This window comes from Dreissena polymorpha, chromosome 2 (genome assembly GCF_020536995.1).
Source record: "Dreissena polymorpha isolate Duluth1 chromosome 2, UMN_Dpol_1.0, whole genome shotgun sequence".
NCBI lineage: Eukaryota > Metazoa > Mollusca > Bivalvia > Myida > Dreissenidae > Dreissena > Dreissena polymorpha.
In genome coordinates this window covers 1,733,271-1,755,952 of record NC_068356.1, presented here as the reverse complement: position 1 = coordinate 1,755,952, position 22,682 = coordinate 1,733,271, and the positions used below count along the sequence as shown (strand labels likewise).

The following is a 22,682-nucleotide window of genomic DNA, read 5'->3' as shown; positions in this document are numbered from 1 at the left end:
TGTTTGTGGTCTCATTAGCCCTTTGCATGCTGGGAAATTTGTTGTCTGCTAAATTTCAAAAATTAGCATTTTCTTTGATTTTTTTCAAAGAATACTATCAGAACAGCAAACAGTTTGGATCCAGATGAGACGCCACGTTTTGTGGCGTCTCATCTGGATCCAAACTGTTGGCAAAGACCTTAAAAATTCGGTTCCAGCACTGAAAGAGTTAGCAGACAGGTTATGAAGCCACACTGGATGCATATGCATAAGAGCTCTTTATGCATGACGTCTCTTATAGTACATACTATATTATAGGCATATTATATGCAAAGGTATAGATGTAAAAGCTGAAAGCATGTCTCTCGCATCTATAAAAAAAATCACCATGCCAAAACCAACGTGTGTTCTTTAATTGCTTTACTTGTTGCAAAAACTGTGTATCTAATGTCCCCAGCACACAAGTGCCAATACAGCCACCAGAAAGAATTTCTCACCATAGTACCAGTTCGTAATCTTGGTCATTAGTATCATACAAAACTATGTAAGTATTCACCAACCTTTTCTTTGACTTGTTTAATAAAGTATTGACCAGACTTAACAAAATACAACTGGGTGTCTGCAAATTATTTACCAGTAGTGTCTGAATATTGCAAGTGAAACTATAAACTAATATAAACAAACAACAATCAGAATTGTCATTTGAGTGTGTGAACACTATAGAAGATTCGAATGACAGCATTCCTTGAAAAAAAAAAAGTTATAATATTAAAAACATTTTCATATTTCATTTTAAGTGTTTACATTTTGTTGATGAATAGGTGCATATATTATTATAATTATGTGGTATGCATGTCACCAGCAACTATGATATAAAGGAGCATTTGAAAGTCTTATTTGCATCTTCATGTCACACATAGAAAGTTGGTTATATCTTTGTGCTTTATTAAATAGACAGAGTGTAAGCAAGCAATCAAGTTGCATATATTTCTGTATATTACTCATATTTGTCCATAAAAGCTGGATAAATAGCAAAATTTAATTAAACTATAAGAATGATTTCATTGTATAAAAGTGCATATGATTTAAAGTGCAGATCTGTTTAGAAAGCAATGCAATATTTCCCCCAGATCCCCATGGCATGCTGCGATGCCCACACTAAACATGCAGTGTATACACAGAATATGTGTATAATACACACCCCTCGGAAATCCTGCAGACGTTACAATACATAGCATTTAAAAAATCAACACAATGAACACACAGTGTGTAACATTATGGCAGCATTGATTTATCTTCAGCTTTAAAGAAACCATTGACAAATGCCTACATATAAGAACATTATTACTGGAAATACTTCACGTTTGTTCAGCATTAGTTATAAGTTGAACTAGAGATCTTAGTTTGAAGTTTTAACTCCATTAGTCATGTTAAAAGAGAAATGGGCACAGCTTGGCCATAAATAGACTTTGAGTTGAACAACGCCTTTACAACAATCACAACAATATCCGATACATGGAGGTTTCTACAGTTGTGAAAAAAAGACAAAAGTCTTCTTGGTTGCATTTAATCTACACAATTTTGTGAAAATACAACTTATTTTGTTTAAATACCCCTTCTGAATTTAACATGTTACATAAAATAAGTAAAAGAAGCTACCATTTTGTTTGGTCAGAAATGTCATTTTGTTGAAATGAAGCCTGATTCTTGAATAACTGGACACAATGCACTTACATTTAGTGTCATTCCACATTAGCCTGTGAAGTCTGCACAGGCTAATCAGGGCAAACAATTTCCGTATCGGCTGGAATTTTGTTAAGAATATACTTACTTTAAACAAAAAATTAGATAAAAGCGATTAGTTTGTCCCAGATAAGCCTGTGCAATTTGCACAGGCTAATCTGGGACAACACTATGCCCATGCATTAAGCCCAGTTTTCCCAGAACAAGGCTCATACCTGTACACAGTGTCTGACAGTGAGGCCCATAAGGCCATCATGCCACTCCAGGGTTAGCTTATTCACGCCCCCATACAGCTCCTCCATGGTGATGGCCTTGGGGTTGAGAATGTACGTGTGCACAGGCTGGTAAAATGGCTTCTTCTCTCCCTTAGCATGCAGGTTGCCACATACCTGGGCTAAGACCTGAAAAATACAGACAGAAAAATGAATAATTGTTTTGGTTTTAATAACAAAAAAATACATCAATATCTCTTGGATCAAAGAGATGCAGTTATTGCCCCATTTCTGCCATAAAGATGAGGCACGGTGCATATAATACATGTTGTTGCTGGTAACTGTATATTTTCTTAATTAGAAAACTGTAAATATATTTCACATCTAAAAACTACCATCTTCTCAATCTTAGTGACATCTACTTCAGTTAAAAATAATATCATTTATGTGAGGGTATCCGCCAATAAGACAGGATACACTGAGTAAAATTGTTCGGCATATTTGAAAAAAACATCCGAACAACAATAATTCAAAATTGTTGGAATCCATTGGAAGTCACACAAAAACAAAATAAAAATAATAACTGTTCATATCTTTGCTGTTGCTAAAGCAGTACCCACCTGGTAGATTGTAGTCTTGCCACCGCCAGTGGGCCCCACCAACATGACCCCATGTCTGACCTCCAGGGTCTCATAGAACTGGATGACCTTCTTGACCTGGGCTTTCATGACAACCAGGTTCCTCTCTGTGATCACACTCTCTATCTCCTCTTGAAGGATGCCGTAGTCATGCTCTGGAATTGTCACCCCCGGGAACAGGTCAGACAGAATGGCCTGTAGAGATAAAACAGTTCATTACAAAAAGAAACACATGATAAACACATAATTTTGACAAGGTTACTAAGAATATCACTGTAAAGACTTGCATCAAGTTTAGAATCCTTTCTGCAACACATTGCAACAGAAATAACAACTTCAGTAGATAAATGAAAGTTACACAAAATGTAAGTCAATTGAATTATTATACATTGTATTATACCTCACTTCCCGTTCCTAATATAAAATCCAATATACCCATCCATGCATAATTTTAATATACCATGGCATTGCGATATAAGATATTTAAGTCAAGCTATAATTTCTAATCTAGCCCACACATGGGTCTTTATTTAGTAACCGTTTTCTGAAAAATCTAAACCAGGTAATTATCAGTAGTTTTTTTAATTAACATTTATGAACACTTGATTTCCTTCTTAAATCTGCATGCTCTAGTATTATTAACATAAGAATTAAAAAAAAAAATCCTGTACATTACAGTATTTTTGTTCAGTTTAATAAATCAAATATCTTGGTCATAATTTGTTGTATAGTTAATATTCACTTGAGAATTAATGTCAACCTTGACCTACAGCCTCCATATGACATGCATATGATCAAATTATAATGAATACCCATATTCAATAGAGAGTCTCCAGTAATTCTGGCCTATGTTTCAATATAAATATGATGATACCAATATACAAAAGACAGCCCCGGGTAGTTCTAGCATATATTTCAATACAACTATAATCAATACATGTAACCACATCCAACCAAGAGCCCCAAATGCTAGCATGTCTATACCTGGAAGAGTATGGCGTCCTGAGCAAGGAACTTGGGCAGGTTGGAGTCTCTGAGTGCCCTGATGAGCACCACGTCCTCATTCTTGTCGGGGTTCTGTCTCTTGAGTGCGCCGGCCATGACCAGCACAGACTTGACGGCCCTCATGCCAAAGTCGTAGTGGTCCTGCTGAGAGAGCTGCTCACTGCACAGCTTGTACATCTGGGTCATCTTCTGGGCCAGGCCCTTCGAGGACTCAAACCCCTCCGAGTACAGGATCACCTCAGCTATTAGGGCTGTGGGCAGAATAGATGAGTCTCAGTTCTGATACAACCAATGCAGAAAAGCACGCAGACAGTTTTCATCAATATAAAGTGAACATATTTATGCCACTTACTGTAGTCTGGCACAATCAAAGTGATGGGCCTAGATTATTCTAGTGGGCACTATTGTAGCCATTAGTCTCACTTACTGTAGTCTGGCACCATCAAAATGATTGGCCTCGCTTACTGTAGTCTGACAACATCAAAGTGATTGGTCTCACTTACTGTAGTCTGGCAACATCAAAGTGATTGGTCTCACTAACTGTAGTCTGGCAACATCAAAGTGATGGGCATAGCTTATTCTAGTGGGCACCATTGTAACCATAAGTCTCACTTACTGTAGTCTGGCACCATCATAGACATGGGCCTAAAGAGAGCCTTGAGGTTGTCTGGTAGCTCGGTGCGGCCGGCGTAGCCAGGGTTCATGGTGATGAAGGCTGCACAGCTCATGATCAGCTTGATCTCACGTCCTTCAAACATGAACCGCTGCAGCTGTACACAGACAAACACAGGCACGTTAGTGGAGAGGAAGTCACGTATGTGTCCTAATGATGATGGTTATGATGATGGTAAGCTTCTTTCTGGGAAAACTGGCCTTAATGCATGTGCATAAAGCGTGGTTACATGCTTATCAGCACTTTCCGCAAAAACTGGATTTTTGGTTGAGAATACTTTGTGAAAACGAAAAAAATCCTTGTAATAAAAAAGAATCGTCCGTGATTAGCCTGTGTAGACTGCACTTGCTTATCTGGAATGGCACTTTATGCACATGCATTATTAAGCCCAGTTTTCCCGAACGAGAATCATGGTTATGAAAATCATGCAATCAATATATTTAAAAAATGTCTGCAACCAGAAAACGGCTAGAACTATAACTGCATTTGGAACGATCATGAAGATACTAGTAACACACAATTTAGTGTTAATGTCTACATTGCTTATAGTACATTGTATATAGCATTCATTGAAAAAAGATGTGATTCCACTGTAACTGTGACTTTACCCCTAAATCTATACAATATTTATACTATAACACAACACATAACCACAATGATACAATAAAATAAAACAACAAACCAAGGATTATTATAGTGTTCCGAAAAGTTATGAGTTTAACTTAAAATGTGTGCAGTATTTCTCATTATTCTAATGCATGTTGCTATACTGATGTTACCTCTAAATTTTGAAAAGCTCTTGATCCAAATGTTTCAATAACCTCCCTCTAAAATAACAATCAATTCACTGAGTCTCATAATTTGCTGCATGCAACACCACAAAAAAGACCTCATGTTAGCGGTTCCTACAATTACCATGACATTATTCAGAATGTATCACAATGTAGGTTGAATATACACAAGTCCTGAATCTTACAAGATATGTGTTTGTCAGAAACACAATGCCCCCTTCTGTGCCGCTTTGAAGCCATACATTTGACCTTTGACCTTTAAGGTTGACCTTGACCTTTCACCACTCAAAATGTTCAGCTCAACAAGAAGTAAGTAAGAGATTGAATGGAGAACTGAGTTGTGTTTTTTTTTACCTTTGACCTTGAAGGATTACCTTGACCTTTCACCACTCAAAATGAGCAGCTCCATGAGATACACATGCATGCCAAATATGAAGTTGATGTGTTCAATATTTAAAATGTTATGATAAAACTTTAACTAAGGTTAAAGTTTTAGGAAAGAAAAATACAATGATATTTGACCTTTGACCTTTAAGGATGACCTTGACCTTGACATTTCACCACTCAAAATGAGCAGCTCCATGAGATACGAGATATGAGGTAAATATCAAGTTGCTATGTTCAATATTGCAAAAGTTATCAAACTTTAACCAAGGTTAAAGTTTTGGGACAGACGGACAGACAGACAGACAGACAGACAGACAGACAGACAGACAGACAGACAGACAGACAGACAGACAGACAGACAGACAGACAGACAGGACAAAAACAATATACCCTCGATCTATCGATCCGGGTGCATAAAAAAAGACTCAAAACGTCAAGATGTTGCACCTAGCGTTGCATTGCTATGATGAATCAGGAAATCTCTGTTTTTCTTAAAAGTTAGTATTATCAAATTGCTAAATTATTTTTAAAATACTTCAAATGCAACTCAAATGCAGCAAACCAAAATCATGTTAAGTTGATCAGTCTAGGCAAAACTTTGGATAGTACTTTTTGCTATTACAATTACATATAAAAACTTAAATTTCATTTTATTTCATTTTGAAAATCCATAAGCACTAGTAATTTGATCAAAAGGTTACAAAAAGCAATTATATGTATTTTACCCAACCAATTTTCTTCTATGATAAGTTAAAATCAGTAAAAGTTACTTGAAAAACCTTTTAGACATTGATCTATAAAAATTTTCTTTGACTACACACTACCCAGTGTCAGGCTTTTCGCAGATTCACCATTCTGACTATGTTGAATGTACAACATTTTGCAGGTTACAGTTTTTACAATAGCAATGACATGACAGCAGTACTGGAGACCAACATTCTACCTTGTCCCCTTGTCCTGCATCACCCTTACGCTAACCAAAACAAATATGTTTTGAAACTGGTCAATACTTTGCATTTACAATATTCATAGTATATGTTGTACTCACATACAAGAAATTGAAGCGCAAGGAACCACCATGTTTACATATACCAGAGTAAGAAACTATGATACAAATGTTGAAGGAAATTAGTGCTTTAAATGTATAAGTTAAGATAATTGCATTTGTCTTATCATTTCATTTTTTTTTATCAGTTTTATTATGATTTAAATAGACCATCACAAGGCGTACATACTATATTGAAGCATATTTGTGCTATGTGTTGTTCTTAGCATAGTTATATGCAACATGATACTCCAAAAAAAGAAAACACATACATTTCCTGGGTTTGAAAACACTTGTAATCAAAATATAAGAGTACAAATGCAGATATTGTTATCAGATTACCAGAAGCCATCAATATGTGCACCCAACCAAGCCCCATATGGGCGTGCATTACCTTTGCAGCCTTTGCGTTCCTTATAGTAATCAGCTGCTGAGCGATGACAGAGAGCACCTCAATGTCGATACGGTTGAACTCGTCAAAGCAGCACCAGGCACCGGACTGGGCCAGACCGGAGAAAAACCGGCCCATCATCTGCCAAAAATAGAAAACAAAACACATCAGCAATGGGCAGTAATGGCATATTATAGGGTTTATTTATTTATTTTTTATTTCCCAATCATGTTGTGTATTATTTTCCGTTAGAAATATGGGTGTTTTATTTTTATTTCATATACACTTTAACACAGTTATTTCGAACACCGATAATCTGAAGTCACCGTTATTTCGAAGTATCATTCCAGTCCCGATTTTGGTTCTTCTTGGTTAAATGAAAATTTAATTGTTTATCCAAACTTCCTTAAACCGAAAAAATCGTTAATTCGAAGTGATTCTGTCGGTCCCAACACTATTATTCGCACCTAATCATCAATCTTTAATCCGAACTCAAAGCTGCAAAACACTGAGCATAATTTCACACCTTTGTCGTCTGGACGTGGAACGTCGAAAGCTGATAATTACACTGCGCGTAGCGTGTTAATTTTATAATGTCGTCAAAAGCCGATAATTACTATTTATGTAGTTTTGCATTCTTAAGTGACAAATAAACGTGTCACGTTAGGTCTGAGTAAATGTGGTCCAATGAAATTCATCTTATATAAACTCCACCTTCTGCGAGCAAAAAAAGGCGGAAGTGAGTTCTTCAATGTCCTTGACAAATTGGAGAAATATGTTACACGCGTCCAGTTTAGTTCTGCTAAGGCCAGTGTTCAGAGAGAAATCGCGTCTTATTTACAAAAAAATGTTAATTCATTTCCGAAAATGTATTCATCTGTATTTACATGTATGACAATTTGTGCTATTCGTTATATTTTATATGGTCTGATAATTTGAAATTTGTGCTATTCGTTATATTTTATATGTTCTGATAATTAATGCATATTCATTATATTTTATATGTTCTGTACCCAGAGAAAACATAAAAAGAAGAACAAGAATCGTTGTATTCCTTCGTTTGTTACAAGTAGAAATCTATTGCAATCTGACTTGTTTACGTTTTTAAGTAAAACAATTATTAATAGCAGCGTGTTACCGAACCATGCGAATACCACCACGTTTTATTATTACAGAATCAAAGAAGTCGTCTGTCAAATGTTTATTTCGAATTATCGTTAATCCGAAGTTTTTTTAACGGTCCCGACGACATCGAAAAAAAGGTGTTTAAGTGTATATGTGCATGTGCAATTTTTATTGATGTTAATATAACTGTACAATTTGTTTATTCATATAAATAAGAATGAATGATATAACTCTTCATTTACAAAAATGGAACACATTGAACAAAACTGAAGTTGAAAATAAATCAAGGAACAAATGAGCGGCTATTATTTATCCATAATGAACCAAAGTCATATCATAATATAAGACTTAATGACACTGACAGCCACATGTGCTTATCAGCAAATGTGCAAGAAAGACAATATATAATTCGGCTTAAAATTGATGATTGATTGATAAAGCCTTTGGCTGATGAAGTTACCTTGTAGTCGAGTCCATCTGAGCAGTTGAAGACAACACACTGTTTGGCGAGGGACTTGGCCAGATCCTTGGTGGTCTCAGTCTTGCCCGTACCCGCAGGCCCGGCAGGGGCACCCCCAAGGTCCAGCTGTAGAGCCCCCATCAGGCACAGGTAGCAACGATCCTGTATCAAAGCAACATAACATGAATAGCTTAAATTGAACTGCATCCTTAAAACAAGAGGGCCTGAAAAGCCCAAAGTTGCTCACCTGAGATAACAAGATATAATTGGGACAAATCTTCTGACCAAGTTTCTAGAAGATCCGAAAATAAATGTGGCCTCTAGAGTGTTAACAAGGTTATACTATAGCCATATAAGGAAAAATGCCCCGCCCCCTGGCAGCCATGTTTTTAAACCAACCGGCATCATTTTCGAACTCGTCCAAGATATTATTGGGATGAATCTTCTGACAAAGTCTCATGAAGATTGGACAATAAATGTGGCCTCTAGAGTGTTAACAAGATTTTACTATAGCAATTTATAGCCATATAAGGAAAAATGCCCCGCCCCTTGGCAGCCATGTTTTTCAAGCAAAGGTTACGATTTTTGAACTCATCCAAGATATCAGTGGGACAAATCTTCTGAGCAAGTTTTATGAAGATTGGAAAATAAATGTGGCCTCTAGAGTGTTAACAAGGTTTTACTAAAGCCATATAAGGAAAAATGCCCCGCCCCCTGGCGGCCATGTATTTCAACCAACCAGCATCGTTTTCAAACTTGTCCAAGATATTATTGGGATGAATCTTCTGACCAAGTTTCATGAAGTTCAGACAATAAATGTGGCCTCTAGAGTGTTAACAAGATTTTACTATAGCCATATATAGCCATATAAGGAAAAATGCCCCGCCCCTTGGCAGCCATGTTTTTCAAGCAAACGTAACCATTTTCAAACTCATCCAAGATATCATTGAGACCAATCTTCTGACCAAATTTCATGAAGATTGGACAATAAATGTGGCCTCTAGAGAGTTAACAAGTCAAATGTTGACGCCGCACAACGGAGGACGGACAAAAGGCGATCACAAAAGCTCGCCATGAGCACATTGTGCTCAGGTGAGCTAAAAATTGGGCTTTAAGCATTTGTGAAGTGTCAACCCAGATAAGACTGTAGAAATCACATCTTTGCAAAAAAGAGGTTCACTATACTTCTCCCTCAGGGGTTCAGGGATTGGCCGATATGCCATGCTTTCTTATGGCAAATATATCATAATCAATAGGTACTATCAGAATGCGTGTTACTTGGATGCCAGTTGCATGTTAGTAGTATTATTTAATAATCACTTGCAGTCTACACAACCAACTTTGTTTCTCCTCTTAGCAAATGGGGCTATGAAATTAAACATTTTAATAATTATATGTATTGTAAAGTTGTTTACAAGGTCACAAATTTCATTCCATTCTTCTTGTTTATTATACAGGAGGAACTCATAATTTCAATACATGATAAACAAGAGCACCGCATAGCCGGTGCCAATGCTCGGCTGCGGGTGCAGTTTTGAATAAATGAAAGCTTGTTAGAAGTTTTATATCAGAGGTCACAGTGACCTTGACCTTTTACCTAGTGACCCAAAAATGAGTGTGGCTAGTAGAACTCATCAAGGTGCAGCTACATATGAAGTTTCAAAGTTGTAGGTGGAAGCACTTAGATTTTAGAGCCAATGTTAAGGTTTTAGCACGGCGGACAACGAGCTGGCTATGACAGCCGAGCTAAAAATCTATTCTAATCGTCTGTTTAAAGGTCGCTGAACACAACTGGCTATGTGACTCACGGTGAGTGGGGTGATGACCAGCCTGGGTGAGGCCCCCAGGTACTCATAGCCGTAGATGTAGGTTGAATTGGACATCTTCACCACACAGTTGTCCAGCTCCACGTCCCAATAGTAGCGTAGCTGCTTCTGCCATTCAAAGTTCTCCACTGAGTCACACTGGAATGCAGAAGAAATACACAGTGAGCAGAATAGGGGCTTTTTTTAATTGTTTGCAGAATCTATAACGGTGAAATGTGAAAATTTAGCATAATTTGACTAGATATTATGAAAAGCGTAATTGTTTGTTTAAGAACATTTGAATAATAACAACTTTGATAGTCATTACTTCTTAATCGAACACCTCTTCTTTGAAACATATGAAAGAAAAAACTAGTTTTGGCAATCTAGTTTGAACAAAAACACAACAAACTTTAAGCAATTGAGAATAGACCCTGGTACCAATAACAGCTAAAAAATGAGCAGAAAACCCCCTAATATGTTCAGTTGTAAACAATAGTATATGGTTGCATAATCCAATATGAATTTATCATGAAGTTCTGTATGAATGCCCTCGGGGTCTGTACATTTTGCAAATTGGGATGGGGGGGGGGGGATTTTGTAAGAGGTCAAAATGATGATACTAGTTATTCGGATAATTCAGTCAGAGATTTAACTTACTCATGTATTTGCATTGACTGTTTAAGCAAAGGAAAACATTAATTTTGTATGTAATTTTATGGTATTTCAAAAAACATATGGCTGGATGGAGGGCTTTTATTAGAGAATAAAAGGTATCCTTGAAAAGAATCCTAGACACCCAGAATGGCAGAGAAAACTCTGTCTTGTTAATAGCTTTTTCTTTACCATTTACTATACTTTAATACATACACTCATGCAAGTATTGTTAAGACATAAAGCACATAACAGCGACATGTTGTAGTATCAGCAAAATACCATTTGCTAGATGGTATTATTTAATTTAAACATTTAATTAAATTTCTCTTACATTTAATTTGAATTTAATAGATTTACAGAAAACAACTCATCTTAAAAACTCATTAAAAAGGAACCCTGTACTTTAAACATAACTTGAGTATTACTCTCTAAACTACACATTTTTTTTTGTATTTGAATACAAGTTCAAATGTTCTTAACCCTTTGCATGCTGGGAAATGTGTCTTCTGCTAAAATGTCATCTGCTGAATTTCTAAAATTAGCATTTTCTTCGATTTTTTTTCAAAGAATACTATGAGAATAGCAAACAGTTTGGATCCTGATGAGACGCCACGTTCTGTGGGTTCTCATCTGGATCCAAACTGTTTGCAAAGGCCTTCAAAATCCGGTTCCCACACTGAAAGGGTTAAACATCTACCATTACAATATACAGTTTTTTTTCTAAAAGTAATTAAAATAAAATGACATACAACCTGCATATAGACGGAAACAAAGACACAGGACAGTAAAATTTTACAGGAATATTGCAAACATGTTCAATATATAAGAACATCTATTGGCAACAAATTTGTATGTATTAATTAATGTGTCTAATACAAATAAAAGAGCTGTCTTCTTCAATCAAATTGAAACCGATAAATCAGAAATTTAGGAAAAAAAAAGAGATTTTTTGTGTTATAATCATAAAACAAATGTCAACATTTCCTTAACCCTAAATTTCATAAAAACAAATCTAATGCATGCAAGTTGAGAATCTACTACTGCTGTTTTAAACAGTGTACATAATAAACTTACTACAATATAATAATTATATAAAGTATAGTCTAGAAGTGTGGAAGACAAACCGTCAAAAATGTTTTACATCTGTTTCATTGAATAGATCTGCCATGGACATTATTTGAGAAATGGATAGTACCGGTAAATGAGCCATATATATTATTTAAAGTGAAGTATATGTTTGCATATTATCTATAAAAGACAAATCTGAATCACATTAAAGTGGATATTACTTTTAGAGGGGCATATCTTTGCATAATTTTTTATAAAGGACAAGTCTGAGTTCAATTAAGGTGGATATCAATGGAGGTGAATCGCTTTTTACATTTACTCTATAAGGAGCATATCTGTGTCCCTGGTTTAAGTGGATATATCTTGAGGTTAAGCCCTTTTTGCATTTACTCTATCAATGATACTTCAGTCAGATTTAATTGAAGTGTATGATTGTATAGAATTAAATGTTGATGACCTGATGCAGGAACAGTCAGGGAAATTCCAAACTGTCATTATTTAAACATTGATTTACGAAAGGTGCAGAAAAAACTATGCATAGTAATACATGGATACATGTCCACTACCACTGTTGTATATATACCAACTGTTTATAAAAAAAAAAGATTACATAATAAAATACTCCTAATAAATAGTGATAATATATGTATACTTACACACTGGTGAGAAAAAAAACACATCATAATTTAATTTAATGTAAAAAGTGTATTGATACTATAACATACTGCCATAAAGAATGTTTAATTTAATGAGATGAAAGGGTTAAAGGGTTCCATGTCTTCAAATCTGGATTATTCAAGTCTGAGAAATAAATAAAGAAGTAAGAAACACACATATGTTACATTATTATTCACAGTTATTAATGAAACACCATGTGAAATTAATGTCATGGACAATACACAATTGCAAACACCTTATAAGTTGGCGAAGATCTAGGACAAAAAAGAAGGATGCTGACCCCCCCCCCCCCGCCCCTCTAGGATGATCGAAACCTAACCGTTTCCCGCTCAGAAGCCAAATGAAAATGGCTAAATGCAACCAGTTATGCTGTTTGCTGCTAATCAGTATATTAGGATTAAAACTTGAATCTAGGAAGACAAATCTTTAATTACATTTGACTCTATAACGTGTCAAAATATGTAACTGATTGGTAAAAGGTTAAACTGAGACACTCTCTAAAAACTTAACATTTGTTGCAATTATTTAAGGGGCAAATTAACAAGTTCATGTGACCCTAGATGTTTCCCTATTACATGTGATGCACAGCGTACCTTGCTCTTGACCATGCCAGTGATCATGTCCCTGGCATGCACATCAATGGTGATGAGTGCACACAGGATTGCGCGCGACAGATAGGGCAGCTCTCCACGCACGATGGCTGCAAGCTCATTCAAGTCCTACACAGGGGAAACGCAGGCTTGTCGTTACAAATAGCACCAAGTAATGCACATAGGAAAATACAGACTAGAAGTCATTGGCAGCATTCAGCAATAACATACATTATTTTTAGTGTCAACAAGCCAACACAGAATCTCACAAAAAGAATGATGTTGGTGTTATGATTTTTTATTCATTAAAACAACATTCATATTAATCACAGGTAAAATGAAAGAGAAAGTAAGAATGTTAAAATTTAAATTGCAATTTGTTTGTAGCATTATTAATCACCCTATAAGAATCGTCATGAAAATGTTGTTTATGAGGATTTTCAAAATGATTGTTACGTTCTTTTCCAATAGGAACTTCAGTAAAAATCATTATTGAATTTAAGAGCTATCAACTTACGTCAACATACTTAATACAAGAGCTTTTCTTTTTACATATAATCTTTCCAGAAAACCAGTCTACATGCAAGCTCAGACCACATGATGTCTGTGTTACCTTGAAGCATTTCTGTTCAAAGTCCCTCATGCCTTCCAGCCTGTCAGAGTCGCCCTCAAGGATCTCTGTGACGTCCCTGCACCAAATCAGCTGCGACACCGTTAACACCACCTGCACAACACCATCAAGAACATACATGCTTAGTTTAGTTTTAGCTGTTTTCGCCATTTTAAACAGTATACTACAATTGAATTTCAGGTAGGAGGAGCATGGCGGTAGTCAGAATTTCATAACCAATCACCAAAAAACAACAATATGGAGGTTGCAACATTTGGATTACAGTCATCTTCTACACGAAACATCATGCACTAGGTGGGTTTTTTACCTGAATGTTTTAACAAATTTAACAAAAACCAGTAGAAACTTATAGGTAATGAACATAACATTGGTCCCCTTTTGAATGATGAAACAATCTTATCAAGTTCCCATTTGTTGATTGAATGTGTTGATTGGCCAGTTATTTTGAGATCAATTAACTCAAAATTGTGTGCAGAACTGAATTTGGGACAGATTCCACAATTCCATCAAAATACACATCATTAAAACACTTCAAAAGTATGAACACATTATATAAAATTATAAAATATTTCAGTTTTATCATATGCAATATGGTACCTTTTTTATGTGAACTGTGCTGGAATATTTACAGATGATTTTTTTCTTCGTATAAATGTATAATATACCATTTCCAGCATTTCCATTGTCCACTTTTTGTTTCATTTACCAATCACTTTAAGTTATTTTGAGTAAATGATGTGGTAATATTTAGTGATATCACGCAATGTAATTTTTTCAGAATTTAGTATGACATTTATGGAAACATTAACTTGTTTGCTAAATTAATTTCTGAATCTTGTAGTCGATTCATCTTAAAAATTCAGTTGTGGTGGAAAGTGTTGTCCCTGATTAGCCTGTGCACACTGAACAAGGTAATCTGGGACAACACTTAACGCACATTCACTTAGCCCTGTCTTCTCAGAGAATGGATCATGCATATGCAACATATGATTGCGATGCCACCTAAGCTGCGTACCTGGGAACAGTGGGCCACCACCCAGTCTCTGCGAGGTCTGCGCTCGTAGTCTGTGATAGCCCCCTTAGTGAGTTTGCGCAGGTTAGAGAACATTCCTTCCTCCACCTTCCCCAGCCATTCCTCAACATTGCCTCGAGCCTTCAGGCCCTGCAATAGGCATATGTCAAATATATAGGTCTAGTTATCATTTAACATGGTCATATACAAGCCCTTGAATAGGGATAAGTAAAATATTTAGGTCTTAATATTGTGAAACTTTTAACTACATGCCCTGGAATAGGCATATGTAAAACATACAGTTCTAGTTATCATTTGATATGGTAATACTACACAGGTACTGGGATATGCGTACTGGAATATCATGCCAACCGCTCATATATTTTTCTTTATAAAGGTAAAGGGATCTATCTCAATACTTAAATCAAAAAGGAGGGAGGGGAGGGGTGGAGAGGGGTGTATAGTGTGGGGGTGTGGTCATTTATTAGATGATCTTTCAAAAATAAGAACAAATGGAGAGAAAAAAAATAAAATTGGGGGGGGGGGGGAGATTCTGGGGTGGGGCGTGGGGGATGGTTTGGGTGGAGTCTACTGCGGTATGTCAGGTAAGTGTTGTTTTGTCAAAGTATGAATCAAATCTGATCATCAATAAAGAAGTTATGGAAATTTTAGCAAAAGTTTATAATTTGACCTTGAGTAGGTCAAGGTCAAATTCAACTTGCCAGGTACAGTACCCTCATGGCAGTATGAAAGCATTTGAAGTTTGAAAGCAATAGCCTTGATACTTTAGAAGTAAAGAGGATCTTAACACAAAATTTAAACAAATATTCAAGGTTACTAAGTCAAAAAAGGGCCATAATTCCGTCAAAATTGCGTTGTTTCATTATATTTTATAAATATATTGTTATCACTGTAAACTGTAATAAATTTCATAATATCTGAGATAAAAGTAAAAAAAACGATTATTTGGTTTTGTTATTGTCAGTAGCCAACCTCCACACAGATATTTGTTTGATTCCATGCATGTTTGTAAGCTATTATCAAGTCGACAACGTTTTTAAACATCGGTAACGACTTACATAGATTAATAATAGTTGACAATGATCGAAAAAATGACTGATGAAAACTGCACACAAAACAACAATGAAATAGCAAATGATAAAATCAATTGAGAAAACTTGTATGTTCCGTTAAAAAAAAATGCCTAAGGAAATTTAACTTGTACGTTTATTAAGTGTATCCTGAGGCTGCATTATGTGAGGACCACCTTCATGAATGGCAAAATCAATGGTATATATTATAGCGTAATTTTTCATGATTTCCGATGTAAATTTTCAGATACTTTTTCCCCATTTAAATCCAGACCGTTTGATGTTGAGGGAAAATATGATCCCTGATATATAAACAAAAAAGAAAAGATAATTTAAAGATAAAAACTGAATACCTTTTAATTGTTCTGGTCATTTTATTATGAAAACCTTAATTAAACTGACTAAGAGAAATGACTTTTTTTAAGCTTTAAGACTGCTTATGACATGTGAAGATTACCTTGCCAAGACTGACTTTCTCGTGCTCCGGTGAGATCATAGCTAGGATGTCGTTGGTGTACTGGATCTCCTGAGGCTCACCACCTGTAACATAGCAACATATGAAAAACAATACATGCATAGCAACACATGAATAGCAAAACATGCATAGCAAAACACTTTCAGGATCTGTACTAATAGTACAGGTACATGTTTGTATGTTGTATGTTGTAACAGTAAAAAAGGTAAATAAACTATTTGAGTCACATTTTCATAAAAAAGTTTTGGAAACTAAACCAGGTTAAATATCACTGTTTTAAAAAAGCCCGTTTCCATCTGAAAAAAAAAAGTGTCTACAAGTCGAGTTCTAAATATTGTGAAAACATTATGGTTTAGAATATGGTAAAACAGACTTACTTTCTGGCGAGGCCTTGCCGTCTCCATGCTGCACACCAAACTCAAGCTTGGCGATGGCGTCAAAGCACTTCCTGAGGTGAGGCTGTACAGCCAGGGGGTTGCGGGTTTGAGCCAGAATCTCCAGGAGCTCATCATTGGACAGGAAGTAAAACCTGCAGCAAGGGGAGAAAGACTGTGTGTGCTGTTCTTGGTACACTAAGCTGTTAAAGGGGTGAACATACACAGGACTTTGGAATAATAAGGTTGGTCATTCTCATAGGGGCTTAAAATTTGCATATAGGCTAAGTTGGTAAAGGGGTGAATCTTCAAGCTACGACATTTAAACAAATTATTTTAGCTTGATTGTATCAAAACAAGAGGCCTTTAGCCAATTCCCTTTGTGGGAGTACTACTTACACAGTAGGGATCAGGTCTGCCTTTCCAGACTGACACATCATTTATTACAGTACAGTACAATGCTCCATTCCAAGAATTAAACTAATAAACAGAAGATTCATTTTATAATAACACATGACACATTCCTAACATTTTAACACCAAAATGAGCCTCATATTTGGAAAACTGGGCTTAATGCACATGCAAAAATTGTCATCCCAGATCAGCCTGTATAGTCCACACCAGCCTGTATAGTCCACACAGGCTTATCTGGAAAAACACTTCCCGAGTGTATGGGTCTTTTGTTAAGAGGGAGTCTCTTCTCACCAAAATATCTTCCCTGATGAGCCTGTGCTTAGTGCGCAGGCTGATCTGGGATAACACTTTACGCAAATGCTTTAAGCCCTGTTGTCTGCCAGCAAGTCTAAAATTATATTTCATTATGCTTTCAGATTAATGTTAACACTCATACCTGGGGAAGATGACTCTCTTGGACTCTAGGTAAGCCTCCAGGCACTTCTGTATCTGGTCTAGCAGAGCATTGTTGTTCTGGAACGTCTCCAGGAGACCTGTTCAACACAATACACGGTCCACAGTATGGTTATACTAAATATTCATAGGCAAATGATGTTATATAGTTGAGTCTTGAGAAAAGTGGGCATAATGCATGTTTGAAAAGTGTCGTCCCAGATTAGCCTGTGCAATCCGCACAGGCTAATCTGGGACAACACTTTCCGCTTTTATGACATTTTTCGTTTAAATGAAGTCTCTTCTTAGCAAAAATCCAATTTAGGCAGAAAGTGTCGTCCCTGATTAGCCTGTGCAGACTGCACAGGCTAATCTGGGATGATACTTTAAACTCATGCATTATGCCCAGTTTTCTCAGAACACGACTCATATAGTTGACCTTGCTCTGGGAAAATGGGGCTTAATGCATGTGGGTAAAGTTTCCTCCCAGATTAGCCTGTGCAGTCTACACAGGCTTATGAGGAACGGCACTTTCTGCATAGAATGGAGGTTTTTTTAGAAGACACTTCTGTTTAAAGAAAATTCCATGAAAGCCAAAAGTGTCTTTCCTGATTAGCCTTTGCAGACTGCACAGGCTAATCTGGGACAACACTACAAAACATGAATAAAGCCTCGTTTTCACAGAGCGTGGTTAAAAAACATTAAAGGATGTTTATCGATTATATTGATTATATAGCTGAGATGAATATCAAGACCTATCAAAAGCATTAATCAATATTTATCCCTCCTGTGGGGATTTCTCTCTTGAAGATCTCTTCGCAGACAAGTACACATTGACCAGAGCTACTGATTGGGACTGTTAAGCCAGTTTCTAGTATGTTCCTTTGGTACTGACCAGGTTGTGTGCCTGCACGTATTGCAGAGGGCACCTTGTTGACCTTCCTCATTATGTCCTTGAACGACTTGTCCACCTGCATGAACATCTTGGCCTCAGCAGGCAGCTGACGCTGGATGTCCGGCGCAGAGAAGATGCTCTCCAGGTACAGCCAGGCACGCTGGCAGTTCAACCACTCATCCTGAGACATTCATACACAGTGTAACAGACAGCAACAACCACCACCGTGGCTATAATTACCCTCACTTTCGCATAGTTTGCTCGCCACTGTGGGATTGTTCTTTAGAGCTCTCCACAGACACAGAGTACAGGTTCTAACCAGGTAACAGACTCAATAGTGTTTCAATTAGCCTTTGAGTTTCAATGAAATTGAGCTAAAATAAATAGCTTTCAAACTATATTTACCCTCTAATGGATAAGCACATGTTCCTCACAGAATGTTTATTTTTATTTTCCATATTAAAAGTCACATTTCAGCCGCCCATTATGCACAGGGCTAGAACTTATATAATAAACAGAGTCACTCTTTTTACATCAAACCTAATTAACAACAAATAAATAAACATATCCAGCTATAATACATGAAATATCTCCGGGACTCCATACCAGAGTTTTTCCAAACAGATCCAACTGCCTCTGCCACTCATCCACGCGTGACTTGATGGGTCCGACATGGCGGGAGCTGGAGATGGTTGCTATGTTGATGTTGCTGTCATCAAGGAGCTGTTGGATCTCGTCTGTGCCTCCCAGGATGAACACGTCCTTGGAGTCCTTGTGGGGCAGCACCACAAACTCTGTCGTCTTCCATGAGTCCTCCACCTGCACCAGAAAATTGTATGTTACTATTGGTCATATTGAACCCTAGCCTGAGCAGACTGCAAAGGCTAATCTGGGACAACACTTTACGTGCATGCCCTCTTACAGGAGTCCTCTACCTACACCAAGGAGATACGGGGGCGTTCATGACACTACTGGATTGACTTGTTGGACAAGTAAGCATCCATCACATATGTGATTACACAAGAAGCTTTTAGTAACACAAGGAAAAAACAACAGCGAATAATTCAGCTTTCTGAGAAATATTTATTTATTAAAACAAACTTGTTAACAAGGGACTGCCAGATGGCTTCATTGAATAATTTGTGAATCTAAGTAAGATATAGGACATTTGTTCAATAAAGCTTGCTAAAATTAAGACAAATAACAAATTGTAAGATTATTAAATGTTTGTAACTATAAATTACATCACTTAAAAATAAATTAGGGTGTTAGTTCCATGATGCCATACTAAAACTAGAAAGTTCTTTTTTGTCAAAAGTATAATTGACACAAACATTATGTAATGCACCATTTGATTCCCAAGTCTCATGTAACCCCTATGTGTATGCTGGACTTTATAAAGTCCCATATTAACACCCTAATGTGTATGACTGACCGTATAAAGTCCCATGTTAACAACCTAATGTGTATGCCAAACCTTATAAAGTCCCATGTAAACACTCCAATGAGTATGCCAGACATTATAAAGTCCCATGTAAACCCAATGAGTATGCCGGACCTTATAAAGTCCCATGTACCCATGTAAACACCCCAATGAGTATGCCGCACCTTATAAAGTCCCATGTTAACACCCCATTGTGTATGCCGGACCTTATAAAGTCCCATGTAAACACCCCATTGTGTATGCCGGACCTTATAAAGTCCCATGTTAACACCCCATTGTGTATGCAGGACCTTATAAAGTCCCATGTAAACACCCCAACGTGTATGCCGGACCTTATAAACGCCCATGTAAACACCCCAATGAGTATGCCCAACCTTTCTGAGTATGCCCTCCAAGCTGGCCTCTGAGCTGGCCTGTCCCGATATCTCCTGCAGGGTCTCGGCATGCTTGAATGCGTTGATGTCAGTCAGCTTGCCGAGGGTGAGGGGGTCTTCAGGGGTAAACTTGTACTCCAGAACATTCTCTATCACGTCCCAGTGGCGCTGCTTCAGGCAGGGATTACGTAGGTCAGTGATCACTGGTAGCTGGGGAAAACACACAACAGGGTTACAAATATATATTGGAAAATATTGTTGGAAAATCATTAATCAGATATAATCTGTTCAAAGACTTTAAGTCTACATTATCATTTGTATAAATTTGCATACATGCAGTCATTAAAATAAAGTTGAACAAAGCAATCCCAAATTCTTACATTATTTTTTCAGACCAAAAAACTGCTACAAGCCCTACTGTATACAACCAAAATCTCAGGACACCCTATTCTAAAATGATCAGTGCAAAGCTTGAGGGCTTATGTTCATTTGAAAATTGTTCATGTACAGGCAGATGGAAGCAGGATTGTATCAGTAGTCACTGACTTATCAAATAACTGTGTTCTAGAAAAACTAGGCTTAATGTTGCACAGGAAAAGTGTACACTGATAAGCCTGTGCAGACTGCGCAGGCTAATCTGGGTTGACATTTTACGCAAATGCATTCTGCCCAGTTTTCCTAGCAATGTCATCTATACATACCCGCTCACACAGACTTCCCAATGACAGCAATGTCATCTATACATCCCTGCTCTCGCATACTTCCCAATGACAGCAATGTCATCTATACATACCCGCTCTCACAGACTTCCCAATGACAGCAATGTCATCTATACATACCGGCTCTCACAGACTTCCCAATGACAGCAATGTCATCTATACATACCCGCTCTCACATACTTCCCAATAACAGCAATGTCATCTATACATACCCGCTCTCACATACTTCCCAATGACAGCAATGTCATCTATACATACCCGCTCTCACAGACTTCCCAATGACAGCAATGTCATCTATACATACCCACTTTCACAGACTTCCCAATGACAGCAATGTCATCTATACATACCCGCTCTCACAGACTTCCCAATGACAGCAATGTCATCTATACATACCCGCTCTCACAGACTTCCCAATGACAGCAATGTCATCTATACATACCTGCTCTCATAGACTTCCAAATGACTGCAATGTCACCTTTACATACCCGCCCTTATGACAGCAATCTTATCTATACATATCCGCTCTCCCAATGACAGCAATGTCATCTTTACATACCCGCTCTAATGACAGCAATCTCATCTATACATACCCGCTCTCTCATGAGTTCAACCTTCTCTTTCAGTTTTGGCACGACAGCGTTGGGAGGCAGCCCCTTCTCCAGCTGCATCACTGACTTGGCGTACTTCATCGTGGTTGCGTTCATCGACTCAGGCTCCAGAGTTTCAAACGCAACCTGTTAGTGGAGAGGGTACATGATGTATAACTGTCATCATTTCATGCTCGGTGGCAGGGTTGGTGAAATCAGTAGTTCATATTTCTCTGATTATCACTAAGCATGTGCGCACTTATTAATATTTACCAAAATTTATATAATTAGTGGATGACATGTGTTTCACATGTGAACATTCTATATGGGCCGTGCTCTGTGAAAAAGGAGTTTAATGCATGTGCATAAAGTGTCATCCCAGATTAGCCCGTGCAGTCTGCACAGGCTTATCAGGAACGACACTTTCCGCCTTAACTATTTTTTTGCTCAGAAGAGACTATTAAAAAGAAAATATCATAAAAGCAGAAAGTGTCATCCCTGATTAGCCTGTGTGGACTGCACAGGCTAATCTGGGATGACACTTTACGCACATGCATTAAAGCCCCTTTCCACAGAGCGCGGGATCATATGTATTTCTGATATGACTACAGCACATTGAAAGCACCAGGTCTCTTCTGAACAACACTGCTTAGTTTACTACTTGGATAAGAAACTACATGTGCTGATAGGGTGCAGTAAAATTGAAATTGAATGCTGAGAGACTTATCTAAAAGGCATCTAGTAATGTTTAAAAATCACAATTAATAATGATCAATTAAAATAACTGTTGAAGAAAAAAAGAGCCAGTTTCATTCAAATTATACTGATGTATACACTCTTCAGATAAAACATCTATGTTGTATTGGTCATTGGTAACATGTCTTAAAGTCCTTAAGAAGTTGATACTGTTTTTCCTTTTTCTCATGCTTCTATGATGTCATTGATCTTTTCTCCATAAAACGTTGATGAAACACCAGCCTGAGG

The 22,682-nt window shown here is 37.1% G+C and overlaps 1 protein-coding gene across 1 annotated transcript in view; it reads right to left on the bottom strand.

Annotated features, from left to right (window-relative positions):
• Nucleotides 1-22,682, bottom strand: part of LOC127865600 (dynein axonemal heavy chain 6-like) — a 91,026-nt gene that overhangs the window by 47,266 nt on the left and 21,078 nt on the right. The window contains 17 exon segments of the mRNA XM_052405464.1: nt 1,938-2,123; nt 2,555-2,767; nt 3,557-3,828; nt 4,194-4,347; nt 6,868-7,005; nt 8,450-8,611; nt 10,258-10,413; nt 13,251-13,376; nt 13,861-13,971; nt 14,894-15,040; nt 16,439-16,521; nt 16,834-16,985; nt 17,681-17,777; nt 18,572-18,752; nt 19,178-19,390; nt 20,390-20,599; nt 21,702-21,845. Coding sequence (XP_052261424.1) covers nt 1,938-2,123; nt 2,555-2,767; nt 3,557-3,828; nt 4,194-4,347; nt 6,868-7,005; nt 8,450-8,611; nt 10,258-10,413; nt 13,251-13,376; nt 13,861-13,971; nt 14,894-15,040; nt 16,439-16,521; nt 16,834-16,985; nt 17,681-17,777; nt 18,572-18,752; nt 19,178-19,390; nt 20,390-20,599; nt 21,702-21,845 — 2,745 coding nt within the window.